At 55.2% G+C, this 17,002-nt stretch overlaps 3 protein-coding genes across 3 annotated transcripts in view; 2 read left to right on the top strand and 1 right to left on the bottom strand.

Moving 5' to 3' along the window:
- Positions 1–22: 22 nt before the first annotated feature.
- On the top strand, positions 23–1,915 carry PTSG_07271 (uncharacterized protein). Its single transcript, XM_004990713.1, has 3 exons — positions 23–274; positions 554–868; positions 1,172–1,915. The coding sequence occupies exons 1-3, from the start codon at positions 245–247 to the stop codon at positions 1,517–1,519; spliced, it is 693 nt and encodes a 230-aa protein (XP_004990770.1). The 5' UTR covers positions 23–244; the 3' UTR covers positions 1,520–1,915.
- Positions 1,793–10,792, bottom strand: PTSG_07270 (uncharacterized protein). The gene is made up of 28 exons (XM_004990712.1): positions 10,710–10,792; positions 10,404–10,469; positions 10,107–10,196; positions 9,852–9,941; positions 9,426–9,515; positions 9,133–9,305; positions 8,734–8,808; positions 8,451–8,514; positions 8,153–8,202; positions 7,951–8,004; positions 7,738–7,830; positions 7,450–7,531; positions 7,103–7,202; positions 6,363–6,886; positions 6,051–6,141; positions 5,859–5,880; positions 5,573–5,686; positions 5,238–5,345; positions 4,721–5,007; positions 4,416–4,514; positions 4,219–4,277; positions 3,906–3,988; positions 3,524–3,694; positions 3,305–3,373; positions 2,944–3,041; positions 2,595–2,751; positions 2,363–2,422; positions 1,793–2,116 (listed from the first exon to the last, which is right to left on the bottom strand). The coding sequence occupies exons 1-28, from the start codon at positions 10,744–10,746 to the stop codon at positions 2,060–2,062; spliced, it is 3,063 nt and encodes a 1,020-aa protein (XP_004990769.1). The 5' UTR covers positions 10,747–10,792; the 3' UTR covers positions 1,793–2,059.
- A 182-nt stretch (positions 10,793–10,974) lies between these two features.
- The window catches only part of PTSG_07269 (uncharacterized protein), a gene marked incomplete at its 5' end in the record, with an annotated part of 6,898 nt that continues 870 nt past the window's right edge, over positions 10,975–17,002 (top strand). The window contains 22 exons of the mRNA XM_004990711.1: positions 10,975–11,067; positions 11,209–11,304; positions 11,616–11,850; positions 12,038–12,126; positions 12,299–12,398; positions 12,609–12,674; positions 12,818–12,918; positions 13,069–13,162; positions 13,290–13,381; positions 13,499–13,565; positions 13,743–13,807; positions 13,929–14,057; positions 14,202–14,278; positions 14,450–14,572; positions 14,753–14,864; positions 14,987–15,143; positions 15,409–15,487; positions 15,625–15,721; positions 15,933–16,060; positions 16,252–16,314; positions 16,487–16,643; positions 16,871–16,927. Of these exons, the coding sequence (XP_004990768.1) occupies positions 10,975–11,067; positions 11,209–11,304; positions 11,616–11,850; positions 12,038–12,126; positions 12,299–12,398; positions 12,609–12,674; positions 12,818–12,918; positions 13,069–13,162; positions 13,290–13,381; positions 13,499–13,565; positions 13,743–13,807; positions 13,929–14,057; positions 14,202–14,278; positions 14,450–14,572; positions 14,753–14,864; positions 14,987–15,143; positions 15,409–15,487; positions 15,625–15,721; positions 15,933–16,060; positions 16,252–16,314; positions 16,487–16,643; positions 16,871–16,927 (2,277 nt within the window). The remainder of the gene's footprint in view (positions 11,068–11,208; positions 11,305–11,615; positions 11,851–12,037; positions 12,127–12,298; positions 12,399–12,608; positions 12,675–12,817; positions 12,919–13,068; positions 13,163–13,289; positions 13,382–13,498; positions 13,566–13,742; positions 13,808–13,928; positions 14,058–14,201; positions 14,279–14,449; positions 14,573–14,752; positions 14,865–14,986; positions 15,144–15,408; positions 15,488–15,624; positions 15,722–15,932; positions 16,061–16,251; positions 16,315–16,486; positions 16,644–16,870; positions 16,928–17,002) is intronic.

The following is a 17,002-nucleotide window of genomic DNA, read 5'->3' as shown; positions in this document are numbered from 1 at the left end:
AACCGTGATTTGATGACACACTGCAAGAAGCACAGCAAGAGCCGCAAGCAAGCGAGCGAAGGAAGTTGCACACACATCACTGAGTGTGACACTCACGGCTGTGTGCTGTTTGGGTTGCATTGCATTTATCCGACCCACCACCGACGAGCAAGCCAGAGCAGAAGCAACAATAAAGCGAGCAAGCGAGCAAGCAAGCCAAGGAAAAGGAAGAAGAAGCAGAAGCACACGTCCAAGAGCAGCGAGAATGCCTCACGATATCACAGTCTACGTCAAGGTCAGCCAGCTCACTGTGAATTGGGAGCCTGGTGTTCTCCCCTGAAGCCTTTTGTTCTATTCGAGCGCAGCCCCTCTGTTGTGTGTGTGTGTGTGTGTATTTGCTGTCTCTCTCTGTGCTTTTGGCGTTGTTGGTGTGATCGTCATCACGTCTCATCATCACGTCTCATCATCACACATTTATGATCACCACATCACGATGCTGCTGCACCTGTGTGTTGTCCACGGAACCTCACATACCCTCGCCACCCCACCCATGCACATCACAAATACACTGCAGGCGGCCGAGGATGGCCACAGCCGCGGCGACTGCCCCTTCTGCCAGAAGGTGTGCATGTGGCTGCAGCTCAAGGGCATTGAGCACACGGAGACCTTCATCAACATGAAGGACAAGCCTGACTGGTTCATGGACATGGCGCCTGCCGGGCTTGTGCCTGTCGTCAAGGTTGACGACAAGGTTGTGGCCGACTCTGAGGCCATCATCGACTACCTCGAGAAGCACACCCCTGCAGAACCAGACCTCACCTGCACCGACGTCTCCATGGACGTCTGCAAGGACATCATGAGCGTCTTCAAGGAATACTACTTCAACGAGGTGTGTGCATGTGTGTGTGTGTGTGCTTTGTGTGCGTGTGCATGTGTGTGTGCGTGTGTGTGCATGTGTGTATGTGTGTGCGTGTGTGTGTGTGTGTGTGTGTGCGTGCTTTTGAGCTTGGGAGGCCAGCCGCGTACATGCATGCTTGTGTGCCTGCATGTTTGCTTGTGTGCCTGCATGTTTGCTAGTGCTTGCTTGCGTGCATAGGCTGAACTTTTGGTCTTCCATCATCACTGACGCACACGTTGTCGTGTTGCTTGCTCCACACACACACACACACCTTCCCCACAAACACACCCACAGGAGGCAAACAAGGAGAGCAAGAAGAAGGTAGCGTTTGACCGGGTGATGGTTGAGCTGCACGAGTACCTCGACTCGATCCAGCACCCCTGGCTGTCGGCCGACCACCCGACCCGCGCAGACTGCGCCCTCATCCCCAAGCTCTACCACGCCCTCACCGTGCTGGAGAACGCGAAGAAGTACAAGATCCCGCCTGACGCCCCCGAAGCGCAGGCGTACGTCACGCGCGCCTTCAAGCTGCCCGAGTTCAAGGGCACGGCGTACCCGAAGGAGGTCATCCTCCACTCCTGGGCGCAGAAGCACAAGCAGCAGACCCACAACCACCACCACGACGGGCACCACAAGCACTGAGCAACCACACACTCCCTGCTGCTGACTTGTGTCGTGTTGGTATGCGTGCATGCGTGCATGCATGTGTATGAGTGCGTGGGGTGAATGTGCTTAGCAAGGCGCGCACACACGCACCAACACGCCAATGCACACGCTCTCGGCGCCCCCTCTCTCTCTCTCTCTCTCTTCATGCGTTACCCCTTCCTGTGCCTTTGTGATGGCGTTCCAATCTTGTCCTTGTTTCTGTGAACGTGCGTGCATGCAAGCATCTCGTTCACACGTGGTTTTAAGTGTGACGGCTATCGCTGCTTTGTTTCTGGTTGATGAGCATTCTCTGCGTGTGCATGCGATTGACGTGTGCGCCGCAGACCTCTGCAAGCAGCAGGCCAATCAATAAACGATACAACAAGACCAGTATTTATGTACTGAGACGACAAGTGAAGAAGTACAGTACAATCATCATCATCATCATCATCATCATCATCATCATCATCATCATCATCATCATCATCGTTTACACGAGAAGCAGGGAGGTGGAGAGAGGAGTGAGAAGGATATCAGCTAGTCTGTGATGGTGATTGCGTGCCCGTTCATCGTCGTCTCGCTGTTCTCCAAGCGCTGCAGTGAATGGGGGAGGACAGACACGCAGTGAGCAAACCGGCATGTGTGTGTGTCTGTGTGTGTGTGTCTGTTGTCTGTGTGTCTGTGTCTGTGTGTGTCTGTCTCTCTGTGTGTGTGTGTGTGTGTGTCTATCGCTCGTGTCAATCGGCCTATTTCTCCACGCGTGGCTGCCATTGTCTCCATGTGAGCACTCCACCCATGCCCTGCACATGTGCCCTGCACATGTTGCACGTGTCTGCTCACCGCAAAGTAGTCTTCAACCATCGGTTGCAGCGCCGCTGTCGTCGAAAACACCTCCAGCACCTGAAGAGAGCCATGTGGCGCAGGTGGCAACCCCATGGGTCAGTGCATACATGTGCTTCAATGTGCAGAGCTGGTGGCATGTCACCCACCCACCACACCAAAATCCGCCACACCACACATCCCACGTTACAACAGGCCGCCAACACATCACACCGCAACCTCCCCCCAATACCTTTCTCAGGAGCTTGTGGCGTGCGTGCGTGTCTGCGCTGTTGAGAACAAACGGGCTCTCTGCCAGGTCGGCAGCAGGTGCGTCGCCAAACAGATGCGAGCACAGCACCCCCAGCGCGTTCCAGTCACGCGTGCCGGGACCAGACGACACGGCAGCCCTGAGCAGCGGTGGCAGTCGTGGTGGCGATGGTGGTGATGATGGTGGTGGTGAGGGATGGGTGAGTGGAGTGCGATGTACGCATGCATGCGTGCTAGGGAGTGAGCACACGTGGAACTGATGATTCGTGCGCACATCGTTGTTGCGGTGAGCATGACAAGTTGTGCGTTCTGCAAGGGACACCACAGCTCACTTTGCGTATTGAAGAACGAAAGCATCAAAATCCTCCTGTGCATCCAGCGCTTTCGCCGCCGCCAAACACATGAGCACGTGCTCACACGTCGCCGCAGCCTGGTCGTGTCGTGGTGCCGTGGTGTGTGTGTGTGTGTGTGTGTGTGTGTGTGTGTGTGTGTGTGTGTGTGTGTGTGTGTGTGTGTGTGTGTGTGCATAAGTTGGACAAGAAAGAGACGAAGCAGGAAGGAGGAAGAAAGGAGCAAGCAAAGGCAATGTGGAATAGGCGAGTGCGGCGGTGGCTGCTGCGGCTGCTGCTGCTGCTGTGCTGCGAGCAAACCACGAAGAGCTGCTTCAAGTGCTGGCAGCAGATGTGTGCCCACCTTATCGGCGGCGGTTGCAGCGTTGATTGCGTTCAAGTGCTGACGCGCTGGCGTTCGCCGAAAGCGGCGCTGTTCACACACACACACACACAGACACAGACACATATGCACACATAAAACAAACACGCACAGTCACAAGCATACGCACGGTGAGCTACAGGAGCTTGCTTTGCACAAATGCATGCAGGCAAGTGTGACATCATGACATGGGTGACGTACGTGCACATCTGAGACAGCGAGGGCCGGACGAAATCTGCCGATGGCGTGCGATGTGTCCGGGGTGGCGGGCAGGCTCTGGCGGTGGCTCAGGAGGTGCAGCACAGACCCAGCATCGCCAACAAGCACCCACGCACCCAGCGCGGGCTGCCACGCATACACGCGGCTCACGCCCTGATGCAGCACACACAAACACACGTGTCAGAGGATGAGCGGGAAGAGGGCGGCGTGATGTGTGTGTGTGTGTGTGTGTGTGTGTGTGTGTGTGTGTGTGTGTGTGTGTGTGTGTGTGTGTGTGTGTGTGTGTGTGTTTGGAGAGGGTGATGAGGCAAGAGTCACCCATCGTATGGCATGGCGCAGCATCTCGGGGTGCATCCGTGTTCACCTGTGCGTTCTTGAAGAACACGACTGCTGTTCCCGAGGCCAAATACGCCGCGTCCACCAATTCCTGATGCAATGCACGTGCACCTGATGCAAGAAGACAACACGTGGCAACAGTGGCACAACCAACCTGTGAACCTGGGCACGTGCATGCCTTTGAATGGGTGCTTGTGTGCGTGTGTGTGTGTGTGTGTGTGTGTGCTCTTGGGTGTGCGTGTGTGTGTGTGTGTGTGTGTGTGTGTGTGTGTGTGTGTATGGGTGCTATTGGGTGCTTGTGGGCTCACAGCTGAGATGCCAGCTACGTGTGTGTGACGTACGTGCACACAATGCTGACAAGTCGATGGCGTGGAGTACGATGCAGCCTTTGTTCAAGTTCCTGAAACAGAGACCAAAGACACGGGCGTGACCTACAACGGCTTCGAAACACCGGAACAAACAAAAACAAACAAAACAGAAACGAAATCACACAAAGCATGCCTGCACACCCAACTGGGATGCGTTGCGTTGTGCTCACCAGACGGAGAGGCGGGCGGTACAGTCGATGACCAGGAGATGATCGCCAGCGAGACGCAGAACAGCAACGCCGTTTCCGGCAAACATGGGAGGAAGCAGCCTAGGGAGTGGAAACCGTGCGGGTGTAGCGGTGGGCGTGGTCGCAATCACAACGAACGAGTATGAGAATGACAAGGGGAGAGAAAGCCTGGGATGAGAAGACGAAACAGCATGAACACACACGTACACACGCACACATGCAAATATATGCATACAATGAGAATGTAAAAGCCGCCAGCAAGCACCACACACGTCACATCAACACACCGCAGGCCCGTGGCTGCGGAGAAGATGTGCAGACAGCCGTCTGTTGTTGCGCAGCACACGTGACGCTCGCTGCCGACAGCAGCAATACACGGCAGCGATAGTGGCACGCTCCACACCTCCCTCACATCGCCAGGTCCCGTGGAGGAAGTCACGGCTGCTGCTGCTGCTGCCGTTGGTGCCGTTGGTGCTGTTGATATTGTTGATGACGCTGTTGGTGCCGCTTGTGTGGATTGGGGTTGCTCCACGCACACGACGCGATACAGTGCCAGGGAGCCGTCAAGTCGCTTCTGCAGTGCAGACCCAATGCATGCCATGAAATGAGCTGTTATGGACAGAAAAGGAATGACATGCACCGTTGCCGTTTACGCTTTCCTTACACCATTGCCCACGCTTACAAAGTTACACATACACGCACACACACACAGAGGCACACACACACACACACACACGCACACACACACACAGAGTCACACGAACATGCACACGCGCACTCTCGCTGTTGACAAGTGCATCACACCGGCTTGTTCTGCACGCGAATGTGCCGTGTCCTCGTTGCCGCTGCCGAGGACGGGAGGAAGAACGTTGTGTTGCGCACAGGCGACGCCGTTCCAAGCGCAGGCAGCACCTGCACAGATATAAGGGCGATTTGGGGCGAGGATGGTGTGTGATGGCGTGTGAGTGTGCTGCAATGGGAAAAACACACATGCACGCGCACACAATTTGCATCAACATTGACACACACATGCACACACACACACGCACACACATACACACACAAAACACAACACACATACACACACAACACACAACACACATACACACACAAACACACACACGCCGTGGTGAGCAGACCTTTGACGTGTCGTGTTTCGGGTGGAAGAGTGCGGCCCCGAGTGATATGGACGCGTCGACGAGCTCAAAGCCCTGCGGCGGCCGCAATTCGTGTCGAGCACGCTTTATCGGCGACTGATGCGCAGCATAGCAGAGAGCAGGAACAAGCGGGAACAGACAAGGGAAGTGAGTTGAAGCAATAAGGCTCATCCTGTTTGCACACATGTACATGCGTGTGAATGTGTGTGAATGTGTGTGTTTTCGTGTGCAAGTTGGGTGCGGAGCACATCAAAGGGTCTATGCTCACCTCGCCAAAGGGCGTGCTTCGCCTGTGAAAGTGTGAAAATTGACCAGCAGAAGAAGCAGCAAAACGAGTGAGACGAGCGTGCGGTTCGGTGTGCCAGTGTTGACAGCATCACCAACAACGCGGTGTTGCCCCAATCGCCCACAGCCCACGCACAGCCCAATTTTCATCAGCCATCTCATGCTCGCAGCAAACCTTCGAGCCGTCATGGCGGCTGACGGGCGCGTGATGGGCGCAATGCGACGCCGCCCCGTCCGCGTCCGACTCTCTTTCTGCACACCAGCAGCTGGCGGTGGTGGAGGTGTGGATGGCGATCAGACATATGGTGGTTGGGGGACATGAGAGGGGCAAGTAGCTACGAATCAGTTTGCAAGCCAACTTGTGTTGAATGTAGAATTCAAACTACTACTGACGTTTACACACACGCATACACAGACACACAGACGCACGCACACGCACACACGCACGCAAAACAAGCGGGCCCACGCGCGTGCAGTGCTGCCTCACCCGACTGGGGGGCGCGACGTGCTGATGCTGATGTGGATGACGCTGACGAGGTTGTGGTTTGCGCTGGCGACGGCGAAGAGAAGCCGATGGTGTGCTGCGGTGATGCCGTGGCCATTCCTGTGGTCATGGACCGCGCCATGGCTTTGGCCAGCGCGTCGCCACGACCCCCAGCTGCTGCGCTGCTGCCATTGGCGGCACCGTCATCATCGTCATCGTCATCATCATCTGTGATCGTCAAACGCGACAGATTCCGGCTCGTCTTCTTCTTCACCACCAGATCGTCGTCATCATCATCATCGTCATCGTCGTCGTCGTCGCCGTCGTCGTCGTCACCACCAAGATCGCCATCAACACCACCACCTTGACCACTAACAGCTGTGGCAGCTGCTGTGCTCGAGTGACTGGGTGTGGTGGCGCTTGCTTCCCCGTTGCTCCTCTGCTGCAGTGCAACAGCCGCTGCCGTCAACAGTCCGAGATCCGATCCTCCGTCGCCGTTGGCACTCATTGTCGTGGCAGCACGCGCCCTGGCAGTGGACACGAACGCAGTGGTATGCGTGAACAGGTCGCGGAGATGGGCGGTGTTGCGGTACGACACTCTCTTACTTCACGCACAAAGACAACCACGCATGCATGCACATGTGTGTGTGCGTGTGCTTGCGTGTGTGTGTGCGTGTGCTTGTGCGTGTGCTTGTGTGTGTGTGTGTGTGTGTGTGTGTGTGTGTGTGTGTGTGTGTGTGTACTTTGTGAGCGCTGCTTTGGGGAGTGGGGTTCCGATTTCGCTGCTGCTGAATCGAACGCACGCAACGTCGCCATCAGCAGAGCATGCGAGCACCGTTGTTCCTGGCACAGCACCACCAGATGCACACGTTGGGGTGAACTAATGGGCAGTACTATGCTCACATCAGTTTAAACAACAGCCATGTGACATGACAAGAGCAACAGCACCACCACTACAACTGAGCCACTGCAGATCACCTCAGTGTGTGCGTGTGTGTGTGTGTGTGTGTGTGTGTGTGTGTGTGTGTGTGTGTGTGTGTGTGTGTGTGTGTGTGTGTGTGCAAGTGCATCAGTTCATGCTGTACCCAACCTGTTTTGTCCCATGCAATGTCGACGATGTGGCCCTCCAGAACAGCGTGAACAACAGCATACGCGCGCTTGGCACCCGTCACCTGCACGCACGCACACGCAGCAGTGGACAAGCAAATTCAGTTGTTATGCCCGTATGTGAGCATTCGCAAGCACCACGCGCACACACACACACACACACACTACACACACAGAAATTCGCACATGCACACACGCTTATGTGCACGCTCATATGCTCACACATGCACACGTACACGACATACACCATCACAAGTTTGTTGCTGCGTACCCAGAACGAGAGTGTGCCGTCTGTGCCGGCGACAGCGAAGCACGAGCGCGTTGCGTGTGTGTCGGGAGCGCCGTAGATGACGGGCGATGATCGCTGGAGATGGCGATGGTGGTTGAAGGATGAGAGGTATGCTCGCACATTGGTGTCACATGCAAGCAAGACAGGGTGTGATGACATGTGTGCAATGAAGGCACAGTAGCACAGGCGACCGACCACAGACATGACGGCGCGCGTGTGTCCGACGAGATCGAATTCGCGTGTCATCTCCTGCCACCGCCGAGATATAAGATGGGATGAGATAAGATGGGATGAGGTGAGGTGAGAGGTGGTGGGCAGGCTGAAGGTCAACACTGCAAACGCTGCGAACACCGAAGCACGCGACTCAACGCAGGCAGCACGCGTGGTGTCTGCCCACCTGTCGAGCGATGCAGATGGCCACGGGAACATCGTTGTTCCGGCCGTTCACTGGTCGTGAACACGCGAACACGTGTGTGTGTGTGTGTGTGTGTGTGTGTGTGTGTGTGTGTGTGTGTGTGTGTGTGTGTGTGTGTGTGTGTGTGTGTGTGTGTGTGTTTGGGGGGATGGGGTTGAGCGGTGAGGACTGGTGAGATACACATATACGCGCACGTGCAGGCATGCAATAAGAACGGAGATATGCACATGGCGCACACACACACACACACGCACACACACACACACACACACACACAGACCTGCGACAAGGTACGTGCCATCTGTGGACCAGTCCAAACGGAGGAACAAGCACGTGCCCGTCGTCTTGGCAAAGCAACGCGGTGAGGTGAGACGTGCACACCTTAAATGCACACAGACAAGGGCCAGCGAAAGACAAAGACACGCACACACGTACCCACAACCACACACAACACCAACACACAACACCACCACACGCAACCACACACGCAAATACAACCACACACACACACACACACACACACACACACGCACAAGCACACACACACAAGCACGAGTGCATACATCGCGCAGCTGCTTGTCAATGTGTGCGGCTGGGGTCCAGTCGTCTGTCTTCCACACAATGACTTGATCGTCACCCTGCCCACCACACTCGCGCACATCAAGCAAAGCATGAGCTTGGGAATTGCTGGAGTCGAGGTGATTTAGCGCCAACAAGCCAGAAAAACAAATGCAATTCGGAACAAACGAGTGATGCCGCGTGTTTTCGCACACACACACACGCGCGCGCACACACACACACACGCACACACATACACGCACACACATACACGCACATAAATACACACACACATACACGCACATAAATACACACATACACACAGAGACACGCACACGCACACACACACACACACACATGTTCGCATGCACAATAACCGCGCAAATATGGGCATGTGCGTGCACCTGCGATGCGAGGTATTTGAGGCACGGGTCCCACGCCAGGCCCTTGACGTGGCCGTTGTGGCCAGAGAGCTGGTGGAGCAGCAAGCCGTCTGTGGACCAGACCAGCACCATGTTGTCGACGCCGCAGGACGCCAGGGTGTCCCCATCCGGCGACCACGCCAGCCCAAGCACATCTGCCGCAGCACATCCCACCAGCGCCACCGCCCGAACAGCCATGTGAGCAAGGAATTCATGACACCCGTGTCCCTCAGTTGAGCAACAGCTGCTGGTTTGCACAAAAGCAGTGCCCTGACCTTCCGTGTGCCCGCGCAATGTTGCTGCTGGCTGCCACGCTTCGACACTGGGGCCGTCCAAACTTCCAAAGGACGCCGACGCCTCGTCCTCTGCCGTGGAAACGGGGTGAAGCGAAGGGTGGGCGCGATGTGTCACAAAGTCATGGCATTCATGAGTGTGAGAATGTGCTGGTGGGTTTTGTTTGGACTGCAGACGACATTGTTGTGCCGTCATGGAGAGCGGCACAAGAGCTGATGAGAGCACACACACACACATACACACACACACCACACCACACCACACACCCTCACACACGCACACACACCCTCACAAACACATACACACACACCACACCCTCACAAACACATACACACACACCACACCACACCACACACCCTCACACACCACACCACCCTCACACACACGCAGACGCATACACCACTGACCTTGGGTCCAAAGAATGATTGTGTGGTCAACACCACCAGAGGCTAGCAGCATGGGGTCTTTCGGGCTCCAGCGAACAACATTCACGCCACCTGGTTGGGCCGGGGGAGGGGTGATTGAGAAACGGAGGCGAAGGGCGGAGGTGGATGAGATCACAGCAGCGCGCAAACAGAAAGCAGCCGGCACTTGAGCGTGTGCTTTTGTGGCAGACAATCCTGGGTAAAGGGGGGGGGGGCACACAGCTCACACTACCTTACCTTCATGGGCCGACATGAACGACAGAGCTGCACGCTTCCTGGTCGCATCAGGGCTGCCAATGCAGCTTGCTCGCCACAAGCGGATCCCATCTGGGGAAACCAGGTGACACATGTGGTCATATGTATGTCACAACGTCAGGATGTTGGGGCGGCGTCATGCCATGAAGCGGGATGTGGGGTTGGTATGGGTCAGTATACGAGGACACAAGCGCGGAGACGGAAAAGGTGATGGCTCAAGGCTGATCATCAGAAACAGAACCAGACGTGCAAGGAACCCTGTCTGGCTGGCGGTCGCACCTTGACTGGCGGTTGCGAGGCGATCCCCGTCACAACTTGTGTCGAGGGAGAAGATGGGTGCACGCCCTGGCGACGCGAAGGCGACGACAGACCGTGTGATTATTGATGAACACATGGACCAATGCCAGAGAGGAGGGGAAGAGGAGATGGAGGAAGAGGGGGAGACATGGGAGACGTGCATGATTTGATGCACACATTCACACACATTCATTCACACATTCACACACATTCATTCACACACACACACGCACACACATGCACGCACACACACACACACACGATGCACCACTACCACTGCTCACTCACCATCGTGCCACAGCCAGTCCAGCCGCCCAAACAACATCGTCGTCCTCTTGCAACGGCGCCAAACACAACAAAAAAGATTATGGTGGTGATTTTTGATTTGATGCGCGTTTAACAACGGCGCGACGGTTGAAGAACAAGAAGCAGGACAACAAAGCTGATGGCGATGATGATGGTGCCGCTGCGGGCAACACCGACAAGGAGACGAAGGAAAGCACCAGCAGCAGCAGTGACGGTGGCGGTGTTGGCAGTGCTGCCACTGCTGCTGATGGTGTTGGCGTTGGCTGGCGAGAGGCAGGTTGATGCTGCAACTCCTTGCAGCGCGCGTGGCGCTGTTCCAAGCGGGCCCAACCGGTGTCTGGTGCGTGCCATGCCGTTGCGCTGCTGGTTTGCGCTGGGAGCTGTGCCTGTGCATGAACTGAGGGTGCTTGTTGTTTCCGCCTCGCGCTTTGCTGACTTGGGACATGGGTCCCTGTGGTAATTGCTGTGATGTAAATGGCAGTGCCCGGAGGAGAGACCAAAGTGCATTGGATTGTGCGCTTCTGGGGTGCACAAGACCACCGGCAAGGTTGTCCATGGCTTCCGCACCACATGTGAAGTGAGTGCAAAGCAAGCGAGAGAAAGAGAGCGCGCTTGTGTCTGTGCGTGCCTGTGTGTGTGTCTGCGTCTGTGTGTGTGTGTGTGTGCCTTTGTGTCTGTGTGTCTGTGTGTCTGTGCAAGCCTGTGTCTGTGTCTGCGTGTGTGTGTATATCTGTATCTGCGTCTGCCTGTCTGTGTGTGTTTAAATCGCGTGGATGCGCATTGGTGTGAATGTGCCAGCGCGCGATGCATGCGTGCACGCGTTTGTTCCCGATACCAAGCTTCATCGCTGTTATTGCTGCTGTTGCTTCTCACTGCGATCTGCGACAGGAGTGTGAGTGTGTTGTGGATTCGGAGGCTGACACAGAGTCCACGTCCAAGCCGGTTGTGGTGGAGTGGGACGCACCGCGGCAGGATGAACAGCAACCACGACCTGTGGCTTCGTCCTCCAAGACACAACACGATCAGACGTCATCGTTTCACGGCCCTGATGACGGCGAATATCCGGCAGACTACGCCGCTAAACTTGCAGCCAAGTCGGAGATTGATTTCGAACCGATTGCAGGTGCACACTTGTATTCCTGTGTGTGTGTGTGTGTGTGTGCGTGTGCGTGTGTGAATGTGTGTGTGAATGTATGTGTGTGTGTGTGTGTGTGTGTGGAGCTGTTTCTGTTTCTATTTCTGTGTATGTGTGTCTGTGTGTTGATTGCTCTTATCCCTGTCCGTACGCACACGTGCACGCTACACCACAGCCCGCTTGCGAGGCGACACCTCCCTGGACATGCGGGACGCTCGCTACTGGGATGATGGCATTGTGAAGCCGCGGCTTCTCGTCATGACAGTGAGTGACGCGTGTGTCTGTGTGTCTGTATGTTTGTGTGTCTGTGTGTCTGTATGCCTGTATGTTTGTGTGTCTGTGTTCGAGCAACAGTCCTTCACTCACTGAACTCACCCACTTACCCACGCACGCACTCAACTCGGGGAAACACCAATCGCGAACAATTGCCGACCAGGTTGCCACTCATCGGGAACCCTTTATTGAATTGACGGAGCAGAGCGTTGGCAACATCGGCAAGAAGCTGCTCGTGGCGGGAGAGGGCGAATTCTTCAAGGGTACGTGTGTGTGTGTGCGTATTACGTGTGTGTGTGTGTGTGTGTGTGTGTGTGTGCGTGCGTGCGTGCGTGCGTGTGTGTGTGTGCGTATTACGTGTGTGTGTGCGTATATATATATATGTGTGTGTGTGTGTGTGCGTGTGCGTGTGCGTGCGCGCGATGTTGTTTCACAGTTTTGTTGCCGCTGTTCTTCTTGTGCTCACACTGCAGGGTATGGCTGGAAACTGAAGAAAGTCAGGGAGACACTGCTTAAGTACAAGGACGATTATGACATGGGTGCGACCACCAGTTGTTTGTATGCGTATGACGTGTGTGCGTGCGTGTTGTGGCGGTATCGTACTCATGTCTGATGGACTCCGCTCGCACACTTCACCCCTCATCACTCATCACTCGCTGTCACTTTGCCATCCTCTGTGCAGTTCTCTTCACGGATTCGTTTGACAGCTTTGTGTTTGCCGAAGAGGACGAACTCATCGACACGTTCCGATCCATGAACGCCCCCATGGTCGTCAGTGCCGAGGTGCGGCTGTTTGTATATGTGTGTGTGTGTGTGTGCGTGTGTGTGTGCGTGTGTGTGTGCGTGTGTATGTGTGTATGTGTGACACTGGTTGTTCCCGACACCCACATCGCACGTCCTTGCATGCGCACAACTGCAACCATCACGCCCCAGGTCAACTGCTGGCCCAACCCCGAGCTGGCGACGGAGATGCCACCATCAAGCAGCGTTGGCCACTACCCGTATCCAAACAGCGGAGGGTACATGGGTACGTTGTGTGTGTGTGTGTGTGTGTGTGTGTGTGTGTTTGCTTGTTTGATGAGCTGTGCCATGCATCTCACACGCGCATGCGCTTTACCAACACATTTGCCCAACCCCTCCTCCCTGCTTGCCAGGCTATCTTGGATACATCTTGCATCTGTACAACGATGTGATTGCCATCCACCACAAGTCTGATTGCTGTGATGATCAGGGAGAACTGATCAAGGTCCGCAGAGTCGTGTTGCCGACTGGTTGTTGAATTCATCATTGCTGTGACTTGCGTTGCTATAATTGCACTGCCGCACGTCTCTCAATCCTTGCCCTCGTGCACGCGCCACGACAGGCGGTTGTACTGGACAACAAGGCGTTTCGCATCGATCACCAAGCCGTTCTTTTCCAGACGCTCTTCGGTCAGAGAGAGAGAGAGAGAGTGTGTGTGTGTGTGTGTGTGTGGTTGTGTGTGTGTGTGCGCGCGTGGGTGTGCGCGCGCGTGTGTGGGTGTGGGTGTGGTTGTCGCTGTGAGTATGGGACACTGCTCATGCGTACCATAATGTGCATGATGACGGCTGCTTCATTTGGATGTCCAGGTTCCGCCAAACGCGATGTCGTTGTGCGAGATGGGCGCATCCACAACCAGGCCACGCACACCTCTGTGAGCAACCGACATTCTGTGGCTGCATGTGTGTGGTGTGGTTGGGTAATGCTTGTCGCTTTCTCCACCCTCTCCCGAAGTCACCTGACCTCATCCTTTGTTGTCTCACTATCATCCACAGCCAGCGGTGGTGCATGCCAACGGATGGGACAAAGGACCCCTCCTCGACATTCTGCAGCAAGCAGGCGAGCTCACACCGCAGTACCGCCAACAACTCTTGGACCTCAAGGCCACCCTAGAGAAACAGAAGGTCAGTCTGTGTGTGTGTGTGTGTATGTGTGCGTATTGCTGGGTCCTTTCTCTTGCTTCACTGCCACCACACACGCGTCACTTCATCTCCATTCAAGTGATGAACACCACGTTGTCCCTACCTTCTCTCTTCCCTGATGCGCAGACGCTTGAGAAGCGCGAAAATGCCGTCAACCAGCGATGCGAGGACCACAACCCAAACCCAAGCATGGATCCAGAGAGGTGTGCGTGTGGGGGGGGGCTGTTGCGTTGATATGAGTGACGACGCTAGGTCTTGATGCACATGCTCATGATTTCCCGTTCACATCAACACCACGCCATCATTGTGTTTGTGTGCGTGTCACTCCCACGATAACCACAACCGCCGCCATCAACCACCACCACTGCCACCAGGAACTTCATCAAGGAGTACGGCCTGATGCCGCTGTCAAAACTGCGCAGGAAACAGCTCAAGCAGGAGAAGAACGTCACCTGGCATCAAATCGAGCAGCAGGTGTACGAGGTGCAAGAATTCAGGTCTGTGCATGAGAAAATGTAAACGTGTGCATGAGTACATAAGACTGTGTGTGTGTGTGTGTGAACAACGGTTCGTCACATGTGTCTCCCAACACTCCTTCTATGCACTTTCATCCCTGCGCCTCACCACACCATCATCACCACAATCAACACCATCATCACAACCACCACTGTGACCAGAACGCATTGCCCCGAGACGCCGCTGCACTATCGCACCGCCAATGGCGGTCCCGATGTCAGCGATGACCGCACAGCATCCATCGACCCTCTTCGCACATGCTCATCGTTCAAGGTGACGCACCATCATCACTGGCACCAATGACGTGGCATGAATTGCAATCAAAGCATGCTCGCCTCACTCCCCCTGCATGTGTGTTGTGATTGTGTGTTCGTGTGTGCGCGTGCTCTTGACAGGTGTACGTGTACCCTCTGACCACTGACGAAGAGGCCGCCCTGCCAGCCATCTACCGCGCCATCCGAACCGCCATTCGTGACGGCCCGTACAGCACCGATGACCCATCAAAGGCGTGCCTCTTCGTGCCAAGCACAGACGTATCGTGCTGGTGTGAAGGTGCGCTGTGTGTTTGTGTGTTTGTGTTGTGTGTGTGTGTGTGCGTGTGTGTGTGTGTGTACGTGTATGTGTGTGTGAGTGTGTGTATGTGTACGTGTGCATGTGTGTGTGTGAGTGTGTGTATGTGTACGTGTATATGTGTGTGTGTTTGTGTTGTGTGTGTGTGTGTTTATGTTGTGTGTGTGCGTGTTGCCAATGTTGGTACATGGCTTTCACAGCCGTCACCGACATCTCACAATTGGGTATACGCGCTTGCGGCTGAAAGATTGCATGCATGGCACGTACTCTGGCAACATCGAGTCAATGCATCCCGTGAGCGCAGCCATCGAACGCAATCTCTCCAGGTGAGGCGGTGGTTTGTTGTTGCTGGTGGTTGTTTTTGTGGTGATCATGGATCTCGACGCCTTGTGTGTGATGGCGCGTGTTCATGGCTGCCTCCAAACACACTCACACACACTCACACACATGTGATGCACGGCAGGCTTGCGTATTGGAACGAGGGCCGCAACCACATCCTGTTTGAGTACAGCGACGCACCATGTCTCCCCTGGCATGCAGAACACGCCATCGTCGCCAAGGTACAACGTTCGTGTGTGTGTGTGTGTGTGTGTCTGCGTCTGTGTGTGTGTGTGTGTGTCTGTGTCGTGTCTGTGTCTGTGTCTGTGTCTGTGTCTGTGTCTGTGTCTGTGTTTTGGAAGAGAAGCGCTTTCGGGTGGCGCTCATCATTTGCGACTCATTTTGCTTTCATCCCACCAACCATGCCTTGTTTTACACCATCACACGCATCAGGTTGGCTTAAGTGAATTCCACCACCGTGACGGCCTCGATGTGTCCATGCCACTCTTCTCCATGGTGACATTCACACCGGAGCAGCGGCGCGTTCCGCCCGCAAACAGAAAGTACCTCGTCACCTTCAGGTCTGTGCATGCATGTGTGTTGTGACGTGGTGCGCTGTGGGGCGGGGGTTTGATGTTTACTGCTGCTGGGTTTTGAGGGGTTGGTGTCACTCACTGCACCACCGCTCGCGCTTCTTGTAGCCACTGCAATCTCACTCCAACCATGTTATGGTGCCACTGCTTGACGTGTGTCTTCTTTCCCTGTTGTACAGGGGCACGAAGTCTGCTCGCTCTGATGCCATGCGCAACCACCTCCCAAAGCTGCACAACGGCAGGTGTGTCGTGCTGTGCGTGCGATGTGTTGTGTGTTCTTGTGTGTTTGTGTGTGTGTGTGTGTGTGTGTGTGTGTGTGTTGTGGTGGAGTCAGCTGGTTTTGGTGCTGTGTGTGTGTCTGTCTGGATCCACCTCACACACGCACACACATCGCCTGTGTTTGTGCGTTTGCAGGGACATTGTGTTGGTGTGCGCGTGCCGGTGGTTTGGCGAAGAGCGAATGGGTCGTGAGGGGAAGGTTGGATATGACCCCTCGTGTAAGCAGGCAGAAGAAGAGTTCAACAAGTACACATACACGGAGCTGGCGCTGGAGACCAAGTTTGGGCTTATTGTCGAAGGGTTTGGCTACCACTCCTTCAGGCTAACTGAGGTGTGTGTGTGTGTGTGTGTGTGTGTGTGTGTGTCGTGCGTGTGTGTGTGTGTGCGTGTGCGTGTGTGTGTGTGTGTGTGCGTGCGTGTGTGTGCGTGCGTGTGTGTGCGTGCGTTGCAGACGATTTCGGGCCTGTTTGTGGTCTCACCCACCTTCCATCTCCTGTCATCCCCCTTCATTCCTCACAGATCATGGCTGCGGGTGCCATCCCCGTCATTGTCGTCGATCACTACGTGCTGGTGCGTGTAGATGAATGACGCTTCGTGTGTGTGTGTGTGTGTGTGTGTGTGTGTGTGTGTGTGTGTGTGTGTGTGTGTGTG

The sequence above is a fragment of the Salpingoeca rosetta genome (assembly GCF_000188695.1).
Source record: "Salpingoeca rosetta unplaced genomic scaffold supercont1.22, whole genome shotgun sequence".
In the NCBI taxonomy this organism is placed as follows: domain Eukaryota; class Choanoflagellata; order Craspedida; family Salpingoecidae; genus Salpingoeca; species Salpingoeca rosetta.
Note: the sequence above shows the minus strand (reverse complement) of the source record. Positions and strands in the feature narration are given on the sequence as shown.

What these genes read in the sequence shown, in the direction of transcription:
- PTSG_07271 (XM_004990713.1), top strand. Translation starts at nt 245, where the DNA reads ATGCCTCACGATATCACAGTCTACGTCAAG. An exon ending in ATATCACAGTCTACGTCAAG is followed by an intron (nt 275 to 553) that starts GTCAGCCAGCTC and finishes AATACACTGCAG; the next exon opens with GCGGCCGAGGATGGCCACAG. An exon ending in AGGAATACTACTTCAACGAG is followed by an intron (nt 869 to 1,171) that starts GTGTGTGCATGT and finishes ACACACCCACAG; the next exon opens with GAGGCAAACAAGGAGAGCAA.
- PTSG_07270 (XM_004990712.1), bottom strand. Translation starts at nt 10,746, where the DNA reads ATGTTGTTTGGGCGGCTGGACTGGCTGTGGCACGATG. An exon ending in CGCGCGCCGTCATGTCTGTG is followed by an intron (nt 7,831 to 7,950) that starts GTCGGTCGCCTG and finishes CGCCATCTCCAG; the next exon opens with CGATCATCGCCCGTCATCTA. An exon ending in TCCGCAGCCACGGGCCTGCG is followed by an intron (nt 4,515 to 4,720) that starts GTGTGTTGATGT and finishes TCCACTCCCTAG; the next exon opens with GCTGCTTCCTCCCATGTTTG.